The sequence below is a fragment of the Scleropages formosus genome, chromosome 2 (genome assembly GCF_900964775.1).
Source record: "Scleropages formosus chromosome 2, fSclFor1.1, whole genome shotgun sequence".
Classification (NCBI taxonomy): domain Eukaryota; kingdom Metazoa; phylum Chordata; class Actinopteri; order Osteoglossiformes; family Osteoglossidae; genus Scleropages; species Scleropages formosus.
In genome coordinates, this window is record NC_041807.1 from 24,123,651 (window position 1) to 24,147,863 (window position 24,213).

Sequence of the window (24,213 nt, forward strand, 5' to 3'; positions counted from 1 at the left end):
GCATGACTCTAGCAATATAAAGTACGAACTAAACAAAAACAGCATACTCATTAAACTGTTAACCTCCAAACATGTTTATTGCTCTCTGGTGACATTTTTTTCACAGTTCAACCTTCATACATTGTATTTTGATAACATGGAACAAACATTCTATGCACAGCTAATGTAACACTGCACTAGGGGCAAGAAGTTACACAATAGTTGAAACTTTCTGTGATTTCAAAAGTCATCTATTTACAACTGTTAATGTAGCTGAAACTTTTCTCCAAAGTAAACTACAATGTTAATCCGCTTACAATTATTTACTCATTTCTACAACTAAGTAATTTTTCGGCAGCAATTTAGGACCTCAGATATTTTGGTCCAAAGGGAGCAGCTCTAACCACTACATTAACAGCTGCCCCCCAGCCATCCACCTATTATCTTCTATTATTTCATCTATAATATTAGACAATCGATAGAGGATAAAATTACTCATTAAAATATGTCATGTTTTCTACCATTGATTTGATTGAAAACTATGGAAACATAAAGCCAATTTTTTCCTACTAGGAAATTTCTTTTGAAGTCAAACAACCAGCTACTGTAGTACTACTTCCCATAATTATCTGAATTATAGATGCATATTACCAGTACTGTAAATTGATAAGCATCATCATAAATGGAACTGAAAAAACACCGCAGCCTGAGCCATTTGATAAGGAAACGAACCATTGAGATTTCCAGTTAGCAGCTGGTTAGTTATCACTTCAATATTTTCAGATCCTTGAGGGCAGAATGGTTTACAGAGTTCACAGTCTCTCAGAGGTCAAGTTTACAAGGAGTTCTTTTCTCCTCTTGTTCCACAAAAAGATAATAAATCTCTTGCTGAAGGATATATGAACAGTGTTGATGGATGATTTTGGGGGGGGGGGGGGGGGGGGCACCTTACCTGGTCTCCTGTGGGTGTGTCATGAAAAAGACCGTCATAAAGCAGACACATTACTCCCCAGACATGTATACTTGTGCTGGAAGTCTGTCACCGTGTGCCCCGGAACAATATGTTTTAGATAATAAAAATACAGTTCATAAATCTGCTTCACTATTTCTTCGGTATGTAAAATACCCCTTTAGAAATTTAAAGATCATGTTTAGATTTTTAAATAAACATATAACTCTAAAAACAAATTGCTAAATGTTGTGAAATATTCAACGCTCGATCTTCATATTGGGTTACAAGAATTATTTAAGAAAAAAGCACTGATCGAAATGTACAATTTTCAAATTCAAGAGGCTCTATCTTTCTGAGTACAAAAGACTTTTGGGTAGGGCTCCTAATTGCAGTAAAATTACTTTATCATTTCAGAACCACTTGTCCCGTACGGGGTCACGGGGAACCGGAGCCTACCCGGCAACACAGGGCGTAAGGCCTGAGGGGGAAGGCCAACAATAAGGCCTGGGTATGTATGGAATTACCCCTGTTTTTGGGCAAACAATAAATGCAACCCCTATGTTTTATGTACTTTGTCACCTTAAGTATGTGTGTATTACACTTGGGAGGAATACCCTGTATGAAATTTCTTGTGGTGGCAGAACACCAGTCTTCAAAAACTGAGTTATAACTTTATCATTATGGTCGTAAAATACAGTTGTGGACAAGTGGATGGAATGCTGGCTTCAGCGGTTTTACATTCCATAACTGCAAATGCACATGACTCAGAAAATACAGGTTCTTGTGAGATAAGGGCAATGGTTTCATTCATACAGCTCAGACAGGAATTTGAAAACAAAAATAATTTTAATCCTTAAAGACTGCAGTCACCCCTCTCCGTGATCTATCAGGATTTTTAATGTAGTTATTGCTTCCGTCCTTCTGCCCGGAACCAGTCTCTGTTGCCCCCTTGCCAACTGCCTTAAGTGTCATTGGCTTCCATTGTGACTGCATGTGACAGTTTCTCCTCCTGTTTCAAGTTTTCCTCTAGCATCTTTAATTCCTCAATAAACTTTTTGTCCCCTGACAAGTTGCCCTCCTCAGCCACAACCAGATCCTTCTCGGTGATCACCTCCACCTCCTCTTTATCCATCTGCTTCTGCATTTCCTCACGCTCCAGTAGTCTGTAGTTGTAGAAATTCATGATGAATAGGAAGATCCCAGAGACCAGCATCACTACCCCGCAGGCATAGTACATGTACTTGTAGTCCCTGAAGATGTCCACCAGAGCTCCTGCAAGAGTTCACAGATGTTTCAGGATGAGAACCAAGTCACACAATGGTTGACAAGAATGTCTTCTGTCTACAAGACTTGGAATCTCAAGGGTGTTGCAGAGAAATATTTAGCCACATCTGCACACCTACATAAAGTCATAAATATTTAGATACAGATACATATAAAAGATTTCAGGACAGTCATTTATTCTTTTTTAGATTACTTGGTGGAAAAATGGCATCCCATAAACTGTTCCTGCTTTTCAGCCATTCCCCATGCTCTCTTTTTCTTCATGCCCTGTCTTCCACTTCAACCTACCCCTTTAATGTAATACCTGGACTGAGATTTCCTATGAAAAAAATCAGTCTAAAAGTATCTCACGAGTTTGAGCATGAATATTCTTTGCTGTGTCCCATGTCTTGAGCTAAAAAAGCTGCATTTATTTAGTTGATGTACACATATAATGAAAATATCTGTCACGTCAACTTTATATTACAGATAACAATGGTCTGCTATGATGATTTTAGCAAATTAATGATGTATGCCATTAAGACAATTGTAATGTGACAGAAATTATTTATGAATACACTAGCTACTCAACCTCAAAAAAGAATTCACAAGCCACAGGCTGAGATTGACAATTTGGCCCAAAGAGCATGAAAAACTAGTTGTTGCACATATTTAATATCAATGATTTTACCTATTTAACTATAACAAATTTAACTTTTTACCATTATCACATAGTCATCTAGTTAATGGTGCTGTATAAAACACAAAAATATTATTAATACATAGCTATAAAATTTACTTGTAGTGTTTAAGTGTTTTAAGGTCTATGCATTTACAGCTGCAGTGTATTTGATACTCTCTCCAACAATAATTTGAACTTGAGTGTAAAACCTAGACACAGCATTTCACACACTTACACACTTTTATACAGACATGCGCAGTACAGTCAATATCAGAACTAAATAGCTAAATAAAATTATAGCCATTTGCCCTTTTACACAGCAGAGCAATGTAACACAACCATGTCAGCTTTATTAGTGAATTTGAATTCATTTGCATTTTTGTTTTCATTGATTTCTTTTGTCTTTAGTGTTGTTTTGCTTTCTGCGTTAAATGTTAACACATAAACATTGACTGTAATCCACTTACAACAGATGTAACTGAAGTTTTTCATGCCTTATGAAGGTAATTCGATCCTGAAAAACTTTTAATAATGTGAATTCTCATAAATGAAAAACATAATTATCACTATTTCCCAAGGTAATGCTCCTGAGTTTCAAAACTGACAAACATTTATGGAAAAATAGCACAAAATTAAATTAAAATTGCCACAATTACTTCAATAGTTCACATTAGTTACATAACATAACAAGGAAGCTTGTGATTCGTTATTCTACAATGCATGGCTGTCTTCTGTGCTCATTTAGCTCTTTTGTTCACTTAACATGTACTCAGACAAAACATACATAACTCACACAATCTGAAACCACTTGTGCTGAGGGGGGTCATGATAAACAGAAGCCTAACCCGGCAACACAGGGCGTAGGGCTGGAAGCACCCCAAGGAGGACTCAAACCCCAGACCCACCAGAGAGCAGGACCCGGCCAAATCCGCTGCGCAACCGCAACCCCCATACATATTTATGGTATTCAATATTACTGTATTAAGTCAACCTTTAATTCAAAAAACAGAACCAAACATTAGTGAAAAAGAAAATCAATGAAAACAATGCAAATGAGTTCACTCACTAAAAAAGCTGACATCAGTTGGGTAGTTCAACCTGGGGCCGTGATTACTGAGACTGTAGAAGGTGAAACTAGTAAACAAGGTAATGAGGGTTGAGAACAAGCCAAACTACAACTGCAAACAAGACTGCATCATGGCTGTGTTCTTGCGACACTCCATTGTTGGGAGGTGCGTGAAATCTAAATTCGGTTCTTGTAAATGTAAAGAAATGTCTTATAAGCATTGGACAGTACCTTACCTTGGAAATAACTAGTACATTACAAAGACAAATATGGATGGCTGGTAGTGTAGTGGTTAGAGCAACTGCCCTTAGACCCAAAGGTTACAGGTTTGAGCCTCACCTCTGGCTAGTATACCCTTAAGCAAGGTACCTACCCTGAATTGCTCTGGTAAAATTACCCAGCTGTAAAAAGGGGTAAATAATTGTAACCTTAACATTGCAAGTTGCTTTGGAGAAAAGTGTCATGTAAATGTACAAATACTTAGACTCCAAGCAAAAACCAATGCACACCAAACACTCACCCACAGCTTCTATTAATATATAATACTTTTATCTTCTGAAAATAAACTTTTTAGTAAGGTTGAGGCATTTTTACCAGTATACTTTTCTAAATTTTCATCACGTTATGAGATAAATCTTTTTTTTTTATGTTGAAAAGGCAGGACAAAAATGCAAAGCAGAATTTCCACAAACTTGCATTGATAGTCTGACCAAATGATCAGACATTTTAGGTACATTTTAGTCTAAAAACTGTAAATCAACCCACTAAATTAGCAGTACCATAAACACTCATATCTTGGCATCGACAGGTTTTTATTCTTATTCTTCTTATTATTTTGAGTCTAGACGAATCAGACATTTTCATGGCTTTTTGGCAAAAATGTGTTGGTGGGGTAGGTTTAAAAACAGAAAAACAGCTGTGTTTTCAACAAAGGAAGGTTGCCATTTGAATTTTCATGACTGCAGCAAAACAGTGATCTGCTCAGTTGAGTGTAACAGTTCTTTTATATTAGGAGTGGAGCAACAACATGCAAACCATGTGGAATGCCAGGACGAGGGCTGGCAACCGGTGCCATCATGCTGAGAGGAACACAGCAGGTGGCAGGTCACTGCTGACATGGGTCTGCTCTCCTTTCTTTAGGAATGTACCTTTAGTTACTTGCATTGGCGCAGTAAAAATCACAGCTTTCAAGGCTGTTTAAAGTGACACGTCAGCTATGTTAATGTCTGCCATAATAACAATAATGCTGTCATAGTTTATTATCATTACAGTTTTGTTGCTTAGCTAACACTTAAATCTAAAGTGACTTAACCCAGCCACACAGCTGGATTTCTTCCCAAACAGCTAACTTTAAGAGCTGCAGTGCATACCACCCTATAACCTTAACACAAATACAACCCAAGTGGTGAGAGTGTATTAAAGACATAGTTAATGTCACCTTACTTGAAATAGAGAAAAAACAGAAATACATGTGTATAATAAATGGCACGGCACATGCAAGTGCTTCATGTCATTTAACCTTATCTGCTCACCTGATATTGGTGGTCCCAGAAGCACAGGACCACATTCAATGATGGTGACTAGCCCAACTGCACTGGAGAAGCGATGTGCACCAACAAGGTCCATCAGGACCTCAAAGAGCAAGGCACACACCATGCCAAAAGCCACACCAAACAAGACTGCATAGATAACCAGTCCTGTGTAACTAGTTGCTAGAGGGCAAAGGATGTGGCAGATGCCATTGTAGGCCACGGAGAAGCTGAAGAAGTACTGGATCCTGGGCCTGATCCATTGGGTGTTGGCAACCAGGCCAGTTCCAGGCCGTGCCACCATGTCAACGACAGCAAATATGGAAAGCAGGAAGGCTGCAGAGTATTCGTCAATGCCCAGGTGCTTGGCATATGGTGCAAAGAAGACAACTGGGGCAAAAAAGCCAAAGAACATGACCACATTGCCAATCAGGTAGATGAGGAAGCCTCTGTGCTTGAAGAGGGAGAGGTCGATAAATTTGTTCACTCTGTCCACACACCCCGTTTTCCTCTTCTGCTCTTGTCCACTCCCCAGGTCCGCTAGTGGGCTGTCATCTCCATCGGCCTTGTTGCGTGTATTGTCGTTAACATCTGTACAGGGTTTCAGTTTTGGTTTTGGCTGAATAGGTCTCATCAGTGCTCCTGCCACACAGCAGTTTAGGATCATAGCCCCCAGGATGAAGAAGGCTCCTCGCCATCCAAAATTATCAAACAGGAATTGATTGAGGGGTGCCAAAGTGGAGAGGAAAACTGGACTTCCTGCCATGGCCAGGCCATTTGCCATTGGCCTCCGAACCAGAAAGTACTTTCCAATTATTGTTAAGGCTGGCTGGAGGTTGAATGCGAGGCCAAACCCTACAACATAAAATGACATATTGCTTAAATTAAATGTCTGCAGTACTGAACCTTCATCTTCACGTTTTATTTTATTTATTTATTTTTTTTTTTAAAAAAAGCCATTAAAAATGCAAAAATTATACCATTATGACATTAGTTGTTCCAGAGTAAAAGTAATGTGACCAACAAATACTGAGAGAAGCAGAATGGAATGGGTAAACATGAGATCGGGCTTATACCAGGAATGGCCGAGTTCAGAACATGGCAAAGTACAAAGGGCCAGTTTCCACAGACTCTTTGAAAATGTGGCCGTAACGATCGTTCAATATTCCCTGTGTCCTTAAGCCCAGTTCTAGCATGCTGCAATCCCTCTGTTCAGCTCAGCGGTTCCCTGTGCTGCACACACATTTTGATTCTAGACCACATGTGAAATGTTCAGGAACATTTTTAAATGCAGGGTGGTTAGTAACAACTATGTACATTCTATAAAAGGAGTGTGTGACTGGGATCACCCCGAGTCTGTGTGCTCAGCATACCACTGGTATCAAGTGTGTAAGGTCATACAGTGTCTGAGAGACAGAAGGCTGTGAAAGCTTGACGTCTTCCTGGCAACAGTATTCCGTACTGACATGTAAGAGCAGCAAGTTTATGAAGTTTAAAACTGGACCTGTAGCATAAAAGCCATAAATTCAGATTAGTATGTAGATGTACTTAGTATTGGAAGTACTGCCGTGTGCATAAAACAAGTAAAGCTAAGCTGAGTCATTTTCATTTCATCAAAAAATTTCAGAGCAAAACTTTCTCTTGTACAATTTTGAAGAATCCTAAAAATGTATAATTCCCAGAGAATTTTCTTGGTCCAGGCTAGGGTAAACCCTTGCAGCTCAGGTTTTAGGAGTGGAAAAAAGTCACTTGTGAATCAGCTTACTGGACTTGTGCCATTGTTCATTTCCATGACCTGACTAGTAGGACACTCAGGGCACTGACCCCACTGAGTTCGTCATCAAACACTGTACTCATATTTCACACCACACCTCCTACACGCCCACCTTTGCAGCACAGCCAAAATTATGAAGAGTAGAGTTTACTACTGGTTCCTCTTCAAGAATAATAGATAGGTCTGTTAGAATTATCAAAGAAGAGCTATCTTAACCATCCTGGTAAGAAAAGCAAAGTTGAATTGCTTTCTGTTTTCCATCATGGAAAGACAAATTAACTGTACAAGTTTTAGTCATACTGTATATCTAGAGTACAAAAAATATTCAATTTCAATGATACCATTGATAAGGGAAATAATAAGTACCTCCAATGACTCCAATGCATATATACAAATGCACAATGGTACTGCCAAAAGAAGCTGTTACCATAGCAACCCCACACATAATCCCACCAACTATGACCACAGGTCTGCTACCATAGCGATTAACCAGTATGCTGCTTACAGGTCCTGCAACAAGAAAAAGAGAAACAATATTAGTAAAAATCATACATAAAAACAATAAGAACTTTGAAATAAACTTCCATGTTCATCAGTGATGCTGAAATCTACAGTGATGACCTAACGCTACTTCAAATGTACCACATCATGTTAGAGGAATACAGCTGTGGAAAGCCATGTAGGCACTCCATGCTTTTTGACCATGAACATTTATCACTCAGGAAACCAATTCACTGTGAAGTTTTACTTTTCATTCACAGAACCAGTTTCCAGATTTAACAGCATGACCATAGAACACACTGATACATTTGAATGACTACAAGCAATGAAACAATCCATACAAGTATTTACTGCTCTAAATACAGATGACTGATATTTTTGCAGATACACAATTGATTAAGACAAATTTAAAATTCGCAAAAGTAAGATTTCATACTCGTAATATGGACATATACACAAATACAAGCTGAACAGAAATGTTGCACGGATACCAATATTAAACTAAATTCTGTCATAAATTATTCTGGTACTGGCTCTACATATTCCAGCAAATAGATGCACAAACATATAATCCTCACACTTACCCCCAGCATACATAGCAGCTAGCATGATTGAGGAGACCCATGCGATCTCACTGTAGGATACGGAGAAGTAGTCTTGGATCTCCTTGAAGTAGATGGTGAGAGCCTTAGGAAAGGCATAGGAGAATCCTATGGAAATGAAAGACCCGAGCACCACAGCCCAGCCCCACCCGCCATCCGGTGGGGTGTACCCTAAGCCGGCTCCAGGTGCGAGGGGCATGCTGGCTCAAAGGCTGCAGGAGAAACACAATCTTGACATCTCAGTCCTTGCGCTCTTTACTTAAATCATCAAAAAGTCATAAAAAGTCATAATGTTGAAATCAGTGTGATATGTTTGTAGCATAAAACTCTCCCTGAGTTCCAGTGATGAGTCATACTCAACATTGGCCAGAGAATTTGTACTTTTTCTCCAGTATATCTCTTGTATTCTCCTTCAGCTGTGGAAAGAAAGCCAGCTTTTCGGTGCTCTAAATATTCGACCCCAATGAACCTAAATGTTATAAATGACAGACTTTGATGAATTCATCTACAAACATTTAGAAGGACATTAAATAGTTTGGTGGGCTCCCCAGTCCATTTTCTCTGACTGATTTGAATCAATGCTGAAATCAGAGCTCAAATCAAAAATGACTACAACTCGAAAATATTTGTCTTGCAGATCAAAAATCATAATCCTAACTAGATAGCTAGTTTAGTCTGTGCGTCTGTTTTACTATGGCAGTGAAGCAATCTGGTATACAGAACCTTTACTAAAATGAATAATACACAATTACTAGACTTTACATTACACAGGCTACTGCCCAACTTGGAAAAGAACATGACCTGAAAAAAGTAACTTTAAATGCAAACTCTCCATTAATAGTATAGCAGCAGTAGTATGTTTTTAATATAAGAAATGCATGTTTTGTAAGATCTGGGAAAGTGTGACCTTACCTGTATCACCAGTGAAGTGCGGTACAAGTGAGTGCGCTACCCCGCTTCTCCACGCGCCACGAGCGCTCGCAACCCAAGAGTCCAGCCCTCCGTCACGTGGCCCTCTGCCCACGCGCTCACAGCTGCGCGCTCGCGATTTACTAAAAGGCACGAGCAGTGTGAGACGGAGGGAAGCGGCAGTGCGCGCGCTTACAAATGTAGGACGTGAAAAAGAACTGGCGCCAAAAAGAAACTGTAACACAAAATCGTATGCTCCCTGTCAAACAACCAATGAGATTAAGTTTTCACAGTGATGGCACATAAAAACATCATGAAATAAAACCAAGCCATTTTATAGCACGTGGTTTGTTACTTGGCTTTATTACGAAAATATGTGCAACGCTTTCACAGTAGAACACTGACCAGTGATGTATCCCTTCTCCAAGATGCACTAAAACAAATGCCTCAGCTTCTCGAGAGAGAATTAGTTCATGCTTGTTAATCCGGTGGATCCTGAAATGAACAATATTTGCGAAAACAACCTTTTGGGAAAAATACTACATTTAAAAGAAAACCTTGAATGAAAGCTCTTCCTTCTCTCTCTCTTGTCCAGCAATGTTTTCTTCAGTTGTAGAATAGGCTCCGTGTCTTACCAGTGATTTGAGGTGTTGTGTGGCATTTTGAGAGAAAAAACACATTCACCAAACTTGTCAAACCAAGTAAATGCATAAAAATGTATTTTTTTTTTTTTAAAGAAAAAAAAAAAAAAAGAAAGAAAAAGACAATTATACTTAACACACTTTCAAGTTCAAAAATCCGGGAAAAGGACTGTGCAATTACAGCAGTAATTGTATTATACACACAAAACAAAATCTGTAATACAGTACTGTGTATCGATAGCATCCTGAGAACTGTCCATTTTATTCAGCAAAACCCAGGTCTGGTGGCAATTCCTCCCAGTTAAGAAACACACACACAATCCACACTCCCGTACATACACTATATTACTAGTGTGAAACCAGTCCATGTGCATGTAACTACACCCTCCAACAATCCATGTGTTCTGAAATATTTTTACAACAGCTTGGACACTTGCAGTGTTCTTTATCAACTTGAAATAAAAAGGCATGCTGGTACTTAAGTTGGAAGTGGAAAATGATTGTTAAATGGATTGCCACATATGCACACCGCTGTAACAACAACCCCACGGCTCAGCCCGTTTGCAGAAGTTTTGACCATGCTTATAAAATTATTTGCAAAGTCTTTGTTACATTAAAACAACTATTCTTGCGCAGAGTATGAGGTTCTATTACTGCCTTGTTAACTTTGTCACACTGTCCTTCTTCTTGACCACCAGCACGCAGAAGTCAGACACATCCATGACGTTTTCTGCGGCACACATACCATATTGGAAACTGCTGTATTATTGAAAAAGTAACAGGAAGTCCTAGTGCAAGTGCAGCCATGAGAGGAAATTAGAACTAACCTAAATATAACCAAAATGCAACAGGTGAAATGTAATTTTGAATGATTTTGTACAACATAACATCACATACCGGCAGTATCTGGAAGGGATTATTAAAATTTTCTGTCCTATACAAAAGATTGTCCAAAAAGCAGCTTTTTAAATCAACTTAATACCATCAACGTAATAGGCAAGTCTCTGTAATTCTGCATGCATACACAAGAAGAAAAAAAATGTTTCTGCACACATCTAGCCATCTTATCAGTTACTGCACATCTGTTTTTCCGATGGATGCTTTGTAAAGTTTGCAGTGGCGCATCATAAATACATAAAGAGGTAAAAGAAAATGTACCAATGACAGACTGGACCTCACTGATGAGTGGATGTGGCAAAGCCCCAGTTCTATTAGCCCCAGCCTGTCCCATTTGCTCCAGACACACTTCAGATGGAGAACTTGAAAACCCACATGTTCCCTTCACAGAAAGGGATAATCTTGTCATAACTTGTGATCCACTTCACCCAATAGCACCCTACGTTCACAGATTATTGCTGACGAGCCTAGGATGATTTTATACACCTCAAACATTAGAATGCACCATTTTTAGAAATATCTCACATTTTAATCAGGAAAGTCATAAATAGATTGACTCAATTTTATTCTACCCCTGATATTAGAGGCTAGATATACTAAGGTGAACTATTCCACTCTTATGTTTATTTTTTACAGGAATGAACATTGACTAAGTTCTGAAATTTTAAAATTATACTTTCTGATTTAGCCCACCTTTCATGCCAGCACTATGGTTTGAGTATCTACTGTATTTATGCTCAGATGATTTACAGGTTAGAATACAATAGGGCACTACTTTCATACGCCTGATCATGCTGCTTCACAGAGTTCTGAATTGTTGGAGTAAGATATTTTCATTACACTGCCCTGTGTACAAAGTTTTTCTACTTGCATGAAAAATAATATATACTGCACCTTCTGAAATAATAATGTACAGACATAAACATGATGTACAAATGCTTTCATTACAAAAATTACTTTCTTAAATACTAAATTATCATCTCACTGCCAAAAACTGCATGCACTGCAATACTGTATGTAAATGTTTCCCAGTGTTTCTCTAGCAGGAAAGCTGAGCAGTAATCATAAAATATGTTCTGAAACACATGCACCTGTGAACTGGTTTCTGGAAAATCTTATATATAATGTGTGACATTGATTTTAAAGATAACTTCACAGGCTGTATAAGTCAACTTCAGTAGAACAACATTTTACCAAACCAAAATTCCATGTAAGTGATTTCTGTACCTTTTCGACATTTACTCTATAGTAGAACATAATACTCTAAGGGAGTACACTCCTCCTCTGGTTAATGCAAGTTTGTCATAGTAAATTTATTTCTCAATGAATCGGAGCATTTCCTATTCCATCCAATGTGGAAGGCGCATAATTAAGACTCAGTGAGATGAATCTTATACCGTGTCAACCTATGTAAGGACCAACTCTGGTTGACACCCGAGTCATGAACCTCAGAAAAGCCAGTGTTGGGAAAGAACACAGCTATATTGATCATTTTAACACAAATGTTAGTGTTACACAGTTTATTACAACTTGTAACAACAAATTATTAACCTTATAGCTTGTCTTTTAATGTTCAACTGTCCATTTTCTGAAATCACTTATCCTGATTGATTAACACAGTATTTTGATTTGGTGACTTTTCAAGGACAGGGGAATATAATTATACTGACTGCTCAACTTATAAATACAACTGGGACTAGAAGTCTGTAACTGTTTATAAGTCCAAAGGCACTTCAACTACTAAGTCACAACAAAAGCTTAACACATACTCTCAATTTATTAGTAGGTTAGGGTCTGTAAAAATAATGAGAAAAAAATATTCTGTAAGACGTGTCACTGTAATATATTAATTTTGAGCAACATTAAAACTAATGTAAAATTACAAAAAAATTACTTGTCCCCACAAACTCCTATTCAATGGCAAATGACTGATTTATCCCACAAACCTGTGCAACATTTTTCATCTTTTTAAAGGTCACAAACACTTAAAAACCCCAGACTAGTACTGTAAAGTGTGAAAGCAAGCTGAATTAATTCAGTGTCACTCCTATTCCAACAGGGTGCATTTTACTGTTATGTATCAGCCAGGCTTGTAAAAGAAGGCTGCATTGCTACTGAAATCATAAACAAAAACATGAAATGCAATTAAAAATAAACAGGAGTCATTGTATAAATTATAATAAATTATAAATAAATTAGAATTTATCATCATTTTCACTGCAAAAACAAGGAAAACTGTTTCATAAGAAAACCAGAAATGCACATAATTGATTTTTTTTTTTAAAATGCATCCACTAATCATTGAAGAGGGCATATAGTAATAAATTTAGGACACATTAATTAGAAGTTTCAATGATGCTATATTTAGAGCAGCTATCACACCAATATGCTGCAAATCACAACTGACCATCACACCCATCGCATCATGTCAGTTCCTCTAGCATTACTTCGCTTGATTTTTTTGTATGAAAACAGTTTTATCCAAATGTCAAACTGTAAAATCCTAACCTACTTATTATGTAAAAATACTATTGGACACAATGGCTTGACATGTAACAAACAAGGTAATAATTGCACTTATGACTCCTTGTACCAATGGCAAGCATCAGTACAACTACCTTTGTAGTGACAAGATGACCTGGAACACTGCAAGCTTTAAAAGCACCCATCTTTTTGACATGGATCTATTAATGCTTTAAGACTCTTGTAGCCAAGCTCTGTATTGCCAACACAAACAGCACCAGGGCTGCAGAGTGCCAGACTGCTGCCAGCACAATCAGAGCACTTTCTGAAGACACTGTGGGTACAGTTTGGCCACAACACACTCAAAGTGACGGCCCAGGTCCCAGAGGCGCTCTGGGGTGTCATAGACCTTTGTCCACCTGTCCACCTCCTCGTCATATCTATAGAGCGAATTCTTGCGGCTGGTCCTGAAGACATGCTCCTCCACAGTAACCTGCGTAGCTCTCACAAACACATGCAGCCTGCCACAGAGCAGCAGTGCCTTAATGTAGGGGCTAGTGGCCTGCTCGAAGGGGAGGTCTTCTTTCCGCACCCAAGTGTTCTGCTCGATGTCATAGGCCTCCACAGTAAAAGTACGCTGGTGGCTCTTGCAGGTCCCAGCAATGTAGTAGATGCAGTTGTTATACAGGGCAGCAAGGCCCTGGCTCCTTGGCACACCCATGGGGGCTAGGTGGCCCCAGTAGTCTTTGTGGGGGTCATAACAAAAAAAGTATTCACCTGAGGAAAGGAAATTATTTACTGTAATGTATCTGGAAGTGCAAAGATCTTTCTGCTTCCTTCATATCATTATTACACACCAGTAAGTTTTAATACAATTCTGAATTCATGTACAAATCAGCATTGTGATGTCATTGTTAAAAATCCAAATCTGGCTGTCTTATACTAATATTCTGCTGTGAGAGTTTGACCACTGACCATTATATGATAAATTGCTGAATAAGAAGTTTTATGTTTTTGACTTACCACTATGCTATGAAATAAACATATAGGTAAATTACAAAACAACTGAAGATCATACCTGATATATATATATATATATATATATATATATAATTACTGATAATATTTAAAGACTGTCAATTTCAGCAAATATTAAAAGGGATTCTTACAACAAACATTTTCAAAGGTTTAATGAAAATGACAGAAAAAACTTCAATAAATTCAGAATTATTCCACTCACCTTGGAGGACATAGATTCGATCTTTGTAGTCTAAAGCACTGTGAAATTCCATGGCAACAGGCATGGGGCTGACTGCTGTCCAGTAATTGTCTCTGGTGTCATAGCACTCCACAGACTTGAGTGCATTGCGGCCATCACCCTCATACACACGTCCACCCAAGGCATAGAGCTTCCCACAGCAGTGCACCAGCCGGCAGCCAATGCGGGCACGGAGAAGAGGTGCCCGAGGTAGCCAGCGATTCCCAGCATGCTCATAGAGCCAGAAGTCGCTCTCGGCACGGTGGTCAATGCACACTTCGCTGTTGCTTGGCCGGTAACCACCTGCAATATAGATGTCATTCTCTGATGTCACGAGGATACCCACCTCCCTCAGGTCGTTGGGAGGCTTACATAGCTTGAACACCTTTCCAGTTGCAATGTCCAAGCAAGGCACAGTTTGTTTCTTCCCTGAGTGCTTGTGGGCGGCATCAAAGCAGATTATCATCTCCGAGGCAGTCATCCCCAGTCGCTGGGGGCACACACCAGTGACACTGGAGGCCCCCTTTTCTTCCCTATACTGTGCCAGTGCCTGCCCAAATGAAGGTGGGATGTTCTCCAGGAAGGCTTCATCCAGGAGAGGTAGGCGGATGCATTTGGCAAACACCTCGGACAAATGGGACTCCCTCTGGGGCCGGTCATGCTCCAGCCAACGGACAATGCTCTCGTACACATGTTCCTCTTTCTCCACATTCAGGTCATCATTGCTCAGTACACTGACCAGCTGTTCTTTGGTCATATGGAGAAATTCCTGCTCCTTCATCACACACAAAAACTTCTTGCGAATGTAGTCCTGGGACTTCTCTTTCAGCTCCTGGTGCCCATAGGCATCAGCAAACATGAAGACCCCAATACAGTTCTGGGGGTCCAAGCGACTGATCATGAACTGGGCACAAAGGTCCTGCAGGGCAGGGATCTGGAAGATGCTGGCTGCAGTAAAGAGAGCCTGGACATTGGACTCCGATAGGACCACCCTAGATGTATAGGCATATTCCAGAACAAGGTTCATGGATTCTGACTCCACCCCGACAATTCGGATCTCTCTCTGGGTGCTTTCTGTAAGGCCGCTGGTGAACATAGACCTGTTATTTAAAATAAAAAAAAAAAAAATTATCCAAATAAAGAGATTTTGGGGGATAAAACTGCACAATTAATGAGGAAAAAATACATACTTTAAAGTTTAAAATTTGCAAAAAAAAGACCGAACTCTATTTTCCAACCTGAAATATGGGCTGATTGCTGCAAGGACATTCCTGTGACAACAGAAAGTTTTCCCATGATCCACCTCAACCACGATGTCAGTTAGCTGCCTTTGATCGTACATGGCTTTGAGCTGTAGAAGAATGCTACGGGCATGCATGGCGTCCACGTCGCTGTTGCTTGTGGCAGCAGGAGTTCCATTCTGTATCTGTGACAGCTTGCCAACCTCTGCAAAAGATCACGGAGCAAGATGTAAATGCCCTGCAGAGGAAGCATTATATATATAACCAGCACCTTTGCCCGAGGCAACTTACGATGTTAGGTCTCTATGCAAAGCCGCTTACGATGATTTACTTATATATAAAATTGTAACATATTATTTCACTTTGGGTAAAAATTTTGGTCAAGGATACTACAGCAGGCATAGTATTTGAACCCTAGACTATGGTGACAATTCTAACTGCTACTTCACTGTCCCTCTGCAAGAACTGCTATACTGCATGTCAACTACAGGAACTCCTTGTAAAAGAACTAAAATGTATACACGTAGTGAATAAAAATGCATAACATGGTGGACAAAATTACATATGATGGGAAATAGAAGACACTACCACCTATAACTCCTGGGAGGGAGGCACTAAGATTCTTAAATACTACTTTTTTACTACTTCACGAGTAAGTAATATGATGAGGGCATTTATATTGAACACATTTATACTGATATTTAAATATTAAAACACGGATATTCGTAATGCATTACTTGACAGACATTTCACTCAGTTTTGGGTAAAAGTCTGCTAACTAAATAACCAGTTTCCACAAGGAAATAACAGTTCTACACTCTGTCATTCCTAATGTTAAAGTACTAATATTAATCATGTGTGAGTAAGAAAGTATGTTCCACTGATATGGATGAGTGACCCATTGGCATTAAGTAATGTATCTAGCAGTGCATGTTACCTGGTGAATAGGTGTGTGGGCCGATAACACTACACAGAGTTCACTAGAAGTCGCTTTGGTCTGGATAAAAGCGTCTGCTAAATAAATAATAAATGTAAACCAAAGCAGGGATAGCAGCACCAGCAGTGTTAGCACTGGGGTTTTAGTAGTACTAGACTACCCATCCGGGAACCTAGCTGCCACTCCCGTGTCTCCACTACTGCATAACTGTGTGTACCGTGATATAGGTGAAATCATGCCAAACTTAGTCTTATCTCACACAGATACGTCAAAAACAGACAAATATTAACGCAAACTCAAAGAAGACTAAGCTGATTTTCCAGGGTGTGAGAGGGGCTGTTTAGCGTCATCATGCATGCTAACAGAGAAGCTGTTGTTGTTACGCCGGCAGCACCAGCAGCACGGACCAACCAACTTCAACTTGTAACCTAACTGCTGAATTCGCAGTAACACTTTCGTTATGGTATAAAACCATATATCCAAATATTTCCAGCACTACTGGACAGCGATACGGATCGCATCTAAAAAGTAAAAAAAAAAAAAAAAAAAATGTAATCTAATCATACTCGGATGTTCGGAGTTGAAATTTCGTAACGTTCCTCCCTGTTAGCTACTAGGCTAGCCAGTACCGTCGTCGCCTGGTGAGTCGTGGTGTCCGGATTACATTTTTACATATAAGGAAAAATATGAACCCCTAAAATTTTGAAGACACTTCATCTTTATTACATATCTAATAGCTCTATTTCAATGAAAACAAACCAAAAACCTAACCTCCACTAGTAGCCATTCTCCTTCCCCCGTTTTGCTGCGGCAGCGGCACGGAAGATCGCTACCGAAAAGTTTAAATGGACGGAAATCCGGATCCGCAGCCAATCGCTGCTATCGAAAATTCGAAAGTAGCCTATGGGTTCCCTGCTTATTGAAAACGCGAAAACTTCCTAATATTGATATTTACCTATGGACTACAAATACCAGATAACTCTTCAGTCATTGCTGCAATTTAAGTATCGCGGGAGTAGACTTATTGGTGGTCTATAGGATAATTAGTAACGAAAGTGTGTAATTAGTGTAAAATGTTGAATTTTTCAGAGAGGCTGGCTGTGAAATATGACCACACATTTAGCAACACTACAATCTCCTTAACCTGGCGGGTTCATTGCAAATTGGTTTCAACTTGAGGAGACTGGAGATCAACAGCGAGTGAAGTCAAAATCGCGTAACGTAAGCCTAAGGTCGTCCCCTGAGGCTGAGTTACACAGGTATCTACATAGGAACTTTTTTTAAATGAAAATACATTTTCATTGCTCATAAAAGGTAAATGGGAAACAGTAAACCATCACCATGTTTTAAAATACACTACAAAACAGCTTCTACCTTTCAGTAAGCAACTCTGACTCTGATACTACAGGAAGAGACACTGCAGGGGGTATCTGAGGACATCGTCAGTCGTGGGCGCGAGCGATGGATTCAGGTAGCTCACTAGCGACCTCACTTGGCGCGCGTGGAAATGTATCCTTTCTATATACACTACAGTTTTCTACAAAAAAACGGGGGTCGCCAAGTAAAGATGAGTTAAATGTGTATAGGTGCACTGCGTTTAGTTATAAGATTATTGTAAAAAGAAAAACGTTAACACCGGGTGGGGGACAGGACTCAGAACTGCATCCAATACCCCACCCTCACCACTATATAGTTAATAGTATGTAATGACCCGTACAGTTAAGATATTTCAATTATAGCAATATTTTCCAAAATAATAATTTCTTATCGTATTTTGTTCTGTTTTCACGGGTTAAATTATGACTTGTATTGATACTGATGTAGCGATTCGCGTTACTTGGAGTTTGAGCGGGAAAATGGATTTTGTAAATAGTTGAATTGTGGGTAAAATAGAATTGTGCTCCATCGCTGTGGGGACTAAGTGGGAATATAAAGGGGTAACTTGGCCAGTGATGGAGGGAGAAAATTTGGAGGGGTGTTAAGCAAGCTGGGAAGGCTGGGCTGGAGGTTTAGGGTTATGAGGAAAAGGGCTTCACAGACTGAGAGCAGTATTTCTTTGTGTTCCCACCTACATGATGTCTCGCTGTGTGCCGGTGTTTCAATAAACATTTATAATGAATACTGTCAGTGTGTCCTACTTTCGCCTACCCCAGTTGAGAGTGCAGTGCCCTACAACATGTGCTTCTGGGTAAGCTTGACTTTTCAGTTACAAACAGAAAAAGTTAGGAATAGACTTCTAGTCCCAGTATGTTTTAAGTACTCTTTTGTAGTATAATATTCTTATTTTAGAATCACTTGTGGAGTTTAAATAGGTATGTTTCCAGGTTCATTAAACTAGTCCAATAAAGATGCTCTCAAATGTGTTTTTTTTTTGTCCTTCGAAGTGCGCTTTGCACATTGTCCCCTTGGGGTGCCTTGCAGCGGACTAGTGTCCCGTCCAGGGTTTGTCCCCTCACCCTCCTGCCTTGCGCCCTGTGTTGCCGGGTTAGGCTCCCATTTGCCCCAACCCTGCTTAGGACAAGCGGCTGTAGACATTGTGTTTGTGTGTGTGAGTGTGAGTGTGTGTGATAAGGAGTGTCAGAATAAAAGCTGTTTGTGTCACTGTGAACATCAGGACTATGATCCAACAAGTTGTGGGGAAATTACCCATGTGAAGACCTTGACTGAAATGCAATGAGAATAATAAGATACCTAGTTGGACCTTTAGGAGTGAAGGATCATAATATATCATATAGTGAATCTCAGTCACCCACTCTCCGTATCGCTTATCCTGTGATATGGTCGTGGTAGTCCAGGGGCTATCCCAGAAGCTTAGGGTACAAGGCTAATTGGGCTATATTGTGGACAGCAGCCCGGCACAGCGCAGCCACACATGCATACAGTCATTCACACGGTAACACGCTAAGGGCAGTCCACCTAAAGCACATCTTCGGGCTGTGGGAGGAAACCCACACAAAAACTGGTAGAATATTCAAACTCTACATAGACTGAGCCAGATCAGAACCACACCGAAATGGTGCAAGCACTGTGAGGCATCAGTGCTACTTGCTGTCCCACCATGTTGTCCCATATGGTAAAACTCAATGAATCCTTAAGCTTTTAAGCAATTGCTTATTGCTGTTCAGCATCTGCTTGAAAACATAAGCAAAAGCATGAGGTTGAAGTAGGATTAAAAGCTAAGAAAAGCTAAGGCTCATAAAATCAAGGAAGTGTTGCTTGTGGCTACTCACTGTCGAAGACAATTGGAGCATGAAGCTGCATACATTTACATTTATTCATTTAGCAGACGCTTTTGTTCAAAGCGATGTATATCTCAGCAAAAGTACAATTTATGCATTACATTAAGAGAAAGAAACAGCTGCAAACATGTGACTCAAGAAAAGCTATTTTGATACCTACCACTTGCTGCACCGAGATTCATCGTTCATAAGATAATAAGTTGGGACACTATGGAAAATGCTAATAAAAACAAAAAGAAGTGATTTGTAAATTTATTTTGACTTGTATTGAATTAAAACACTATAAAGACAAGTTATTTCATGTTTTACCTAATCAACTGCATTGTTTTTGAAGACAAAAGTCATAGCAGTCTGGTTGGGGTCTAGCGAGTGATCAGGTCATGTAGATATTGGGGAGCAGATTCATTGATGGTTTTGTAGGCTGTAACCAGAGTCCTGAATTTGATGCTACTGCTGTAGGAAGCCAGTGCAGAGAGACAAGGAGGGGGTGATGTATGGGAATGCTTTTTTGCTGCTGTTATGACCCACCCTGTGCGTGATATTGGTAAACCTCCTACCCTGACCCATTGGTGTTGTCTGAGGAAACTACTGCAATCTTTCAAACTGCTTAAACATGCATTTGCTTCTGCCCTTTTCCACAAGGTGTGCTGACGCAGCACCATAACTCCCCAATAACCAGTTGCGTATTACAGTTCATCTTTAGATCCTGTGTCAGCTGGACTTCTGTCTTTCTTAAGAGTGGTCACTGCTGCTGCGCAGATGGTTTAAGCTTCCCCTTCTCTTGTTCTTTGTTTTCCTCTGATTTGTATGGTTCCTCATGCAGCAGAGACTCTTCTCCTATGTTGTGTCACCCAGCACTTATCTGACTGTGGAGTACTACCTGTGAATTAACCTTACTGTCTGCTTCCAAGGTTACTATTAAGCTTAAGCTTGTGAGTCAATATACTTCTACCTTCTTGAGTTGCTGTTGTGAAATGTGAAGCTCACACCAACTTTTTTAATGATTTCTCCCATGGAAGTGCTAGGGCAGATGCTGCAGTCATGTGAACATCTGGCCATTAGGTATCTCAGAGTTACTCCACAGATGTGTCTGCTGTCCTGCCTTTAAATGATTCGGCCGCCTTGTTTCTGCTGCTGAGCAACAAGAAGGACTCATGGGTAGATGCTGGATGTGTTTTTGACTCTTCCTCTAGAGTATTGCGTTCACTTGACATCCATGTTATTGCACCTGCTTTTATTGTCCCTTGCCTTGCCTGATTGTTACGTAAGAATGGTTGAATGACTGGTATGCCCCAGGTTGATATGTTCCATCCAGAATGTACCCCTCCTTGGGTAGCACCAAGTGGCTCCGGGACCACCGTGACCCTGATAAGGACAAGTGAGTGAATAAATGAGTGAGTGAGGGTATGCATCGTGTGGCCTGCCATATTTGTCAGCAGCATAATGCAGGTAAGGTCAACAATACAGCTTCTGTAATATGAATGCCATGTGGTAGTCCTTTTCTACATCTACAGATGGATTTTATGCAAGAGTTTGAGTACATGCTAGTAATAGTGTGTTTGTTTTTGAAATAGATTGAACCATATCCCTGTTGAGAGGAGGATGCTACTGCAGGTGAAAATTCTGTTGAAGGATTTTGTGTGCAGACTTGCGATCCCTTGTAAGGTCTCCAGGGGTCAAGGGACATATTTTACTGGCAAAATAAAGAGCTTTGCAAAGCACTGACATTACCCAATGCCTACTTTGCCTTTACCAGCTACAGTCAGCAGGGGCTGTGGAAAAACAAAATTGAATACTGAAAAATAAATTGCTGAATATTTGTGCTGAAACAGATCTTAAGTGGCCTGATGCATTAGAACTAGCCTTATTGTTCTGATTGCCCTCTACTCCATCTACAAATGAATAGTTTTAAAAAATTTCTAAAAAACTTTCTTTCTTTCATTTTACTTTTCTCCAGAAATGAGTTGTGGACATATGCACCAACTTAAGAAGAGCAAACCTAGACACACTCTTCCTGTCGTGTACAGTGCTGCTTGAAAGTACGTGAAGCCCTGGTGTCCTTCAGTTTTACCACATTATTTAATGAAAAGCGGTCTCATCGTCATCTGTGTAATGACCAGTTCCATATGTTGTTTTAGAGGAAATCGTGTGTGGTAGAAACACAGAAGTAATGTAGGTGTAAAAATAAGTGATCCCCAAGTTACACTAGTTAAACCAAGTAGGCAAGTAGAATGAGGTGTGTAAATCACAACCATTTATTCAATTTATAAGTGTAAGATTTAGATTTTATGTTTATTTAATATTTTATACAAGAATAATGAGCATCCCTATAGGTTTCATATACTTTCAAGCAGCACTGTATGTGCTGTGAGCCAGCTGTTTCTTTTCACTCCATGAGCAACAGGCTGCATGACGTAGCGTAACACACTGAGAACAGTGCTAACAATGCTAAGAATGCAAGCGATGCTAAAAGTGCTAATAGTGCTAACATTGTTAAAAGTGCTAATCCAGCATCACTCACAGCCCCATGGGTGTCTGACAAGCTGTAGGTGTAGCTGTGAGCAATAAGGGGAACAGATCTCTCTCTGCCATCTCATGCAACTAATGGACCCCAAAAGCTAATTTATGTGTCCTAGAACCCATTGGCACAGACTGTTAATATGACATACCAGGTTTCTAAACAGGGCTTTCTCTTCCATTTTTAACTGCAGTGATGCAATGAATCCTCCTTTATGTCAGTTTGCTGAGGCTACACATCCAGGGTTTTATTTGGAGTATGAACATTCTTGGATAAAGAATGGCCCTTCATCATATTAAATAAATTAAGAAAAAGGACCATCAGACTTCTTAAAATGGGCATACCCCCTATTCATTCTTAATCCCTCCATTCATTACCAGTAACTGATTGTGTTAATGGAGGGTTAGGAGCCTATGCCCAAAGCACAGGGTGCCAGGCAGGATAACACCCTGGATGAGACCCCAACACATCTCAAGGCACTCACATACACATTCACTCACACTTACATACTGTATATAAAGGACAATTTAGTGTCACCAGCTCCTGTTCATTCTTGTTCTTTCAAATGAACTTCCCTGATTACCAGCATTAAACTTCAGTCTCATCCATTTCCAGTAGAGGGCAGAAAGGCCTTGATGCATCTCACTCAGCTATGGAGTCAAAATACATAAAACAAGGTATGCATGACATCTTCTTACAGACACATTGGAATATTTCCAAATAATAACATCTGTGAGAAGATAGAAGGGTGAATAAAATGCAAATAAAGACACTGACTAATCATCTGAATGATCAGGTGTTTTCGTTGTCTTTGTTTCAAGTATTCATGAACTTACGAGGAAAGATTCAATTTAATTTTTATTACATCTAGAAGCACACACACACAAACATTAACTTGTTACCCTGCTTCCCACATATCCTGACATGATCAGCAGCAAAGAGGGAAAATAGGTAATACCAGTTTTGTATGCATAGAGCGTTAGGTGTCAGATCAATGAGGCAGTTGCTGAGCGAAACAGACAATTTCGCAGTCAACGATTTTGTGCTCCACTCGCAGTGCAGCAGCGAGGGCCTACCTAAGGAAACACCAGGTCCTACTGGCTTAAAAGAGGAAAATTACTGCTTGGTACCTCACTGCCTCTGTAAAATGCACAGGGACTGCTTTACACTATGGAATTACCTCCTCCAGTCCTTTCACTTCAATTCAAAAACCACAGATGCTTTTAAAGGAAACTCACGTGAAGTAACATATTTTTTATTGGTCATGTAATAGCACAGTTCTAAAAAACTGAAAATAGTTCATATTCCATGTAGAAAACTGCATGTATTGTGAGAGACTGTATTTTATGGATTTCTTTTTTCAGGAAATGTTCCATTACATATTACCCCCGTGGTTTTTGTTAATGTTTTTAGTGTTCAACATCGTTTTCCCATAAGCTGTGCTTTTTGAAATAGTTCAGCAAATGCAGGTAATAAGACTTGCGAAATATTTGCTTTGCTTGGTTTTGTTTGGAAAACTTATTAAACATCAAAGTACATTTTCCTTTGTTATATATATGTTACCTTGATAAATTGGGATATTTCTAAGCTGAAGACTTAATTATTTTTTGCATTTAAATTAAACTTAATTTTGGTCCCCATTTGCAACATTTCAGCTTAGGAGCAGTTCCCAAGAATACAGTATATGATGGTGGTGAATAGGTTTTGGGGAAGCATTGCTGTAATAGTCAATCAACTACAAACTGAATAATCATGACAATTC

General features: G+C 39.6%; 2 protein-coding genes across 2 annotated transcripts; both read right to left on the minus strand.

Annotated features, from left to right (window-relative positions):
* Positions 1-1,590: 1,590 nt before the first annotated feature.
* Positions 1,591-9,357, minus strand: LOC108939035 (monocarboxylate transporter 2-like). The gene is made up of 5 exons (XM_018760133.1): positions 9,261-9,357; positions 8,331-8,560; positions 7,612-7,755; positions 5,475-6,326; positions 1,591-2,203 (listed from the first exon to the last, which is right to left on the minus strand). The coding sequence occupies exons 2-5, from the start codon at positions 8,545-8,547 to the stop codon at positions 1,893-1,895; spliced, it is 1,524 nt and encodes a 507-aa protein (XP_018615649.1). The 5' UTR covers positions 8,548-8,560; positions 9,261-9,357; the 3' UTR covers positions 1,591-1,892.
* Positions 9,358-13,007: 3,650 nt separating this feature from the next.
* Positions 13,008-17,513, minus strand: LOC108939582 (kelch repeat and BTB domain-containing protein 8-like). Its single transcript, XM_018761021.2, has 4 exons — positions 17,466-17,513; positions 15,755-15,962; positions 14,499-15,616; positions 13,008-14,035 (listed from the first exon to the last, which is right to left on the minus strand). Exons 1-4 carry the CDS (start codon positions 17,479-17,481, stop codon positions 13,572-13,574), a joined length of 1,806 nt encoding a protein of 601 aa, XP_018616537.2. The 5' UTR covers positions 17,482-17,513; the 3' UTR covers positions 13,008-13,571.
* Positions 17,514-24,213: the final 6,700 nt, after the last annotated feature.

What these genes read in the sequence shown, in the direction of transcription:
- LOC108939035 (XM_018760133.1), bottom strand. Translation starts at nt 8,547, where the DNA reads ATGCCCCTCGCACCTGGAGCCGGCTTAGGGTACACCCCACCGGATGGC. An exon ending in ATGCATTGGAGTCATTGGAG is followed by an intron (nt 6,327 to 7,611) that starts GTACTTATTATT and finishes TTTATGTTGTAG; the next exon opens with GGTTTGGCCTCGCATTCAAC. An exon ending in TCTGGGACCACCAATATCAG is followed by an intron (nt 2,204 to 5,474) that starts GTGAGCAGATAA and finishes GAACTCTTGCAG; the next exon opens with GAGCTCTGGTGGACATCTTC.
- LOC108939582 (XM_018761021.2), bottom strand. An exon ending in GCAATCAGCCCATATTTCAG is followed by an intron (nt 15,617 to 15,754) that starts GTTGGAAAATAG and finishes TTTAAATAACAG; the next exon opens with GTCTATGTTCACCAGCGGCC. An exon ending in TCGAATCTATGTCCTCCAAG is followed by an intron (nt 14,036 to 14,498) that starts GTGAGTGGAATA and finishes TCCTTTCCTCAG; the next exon opens with GTGAATACTTTTTTTGTTAT.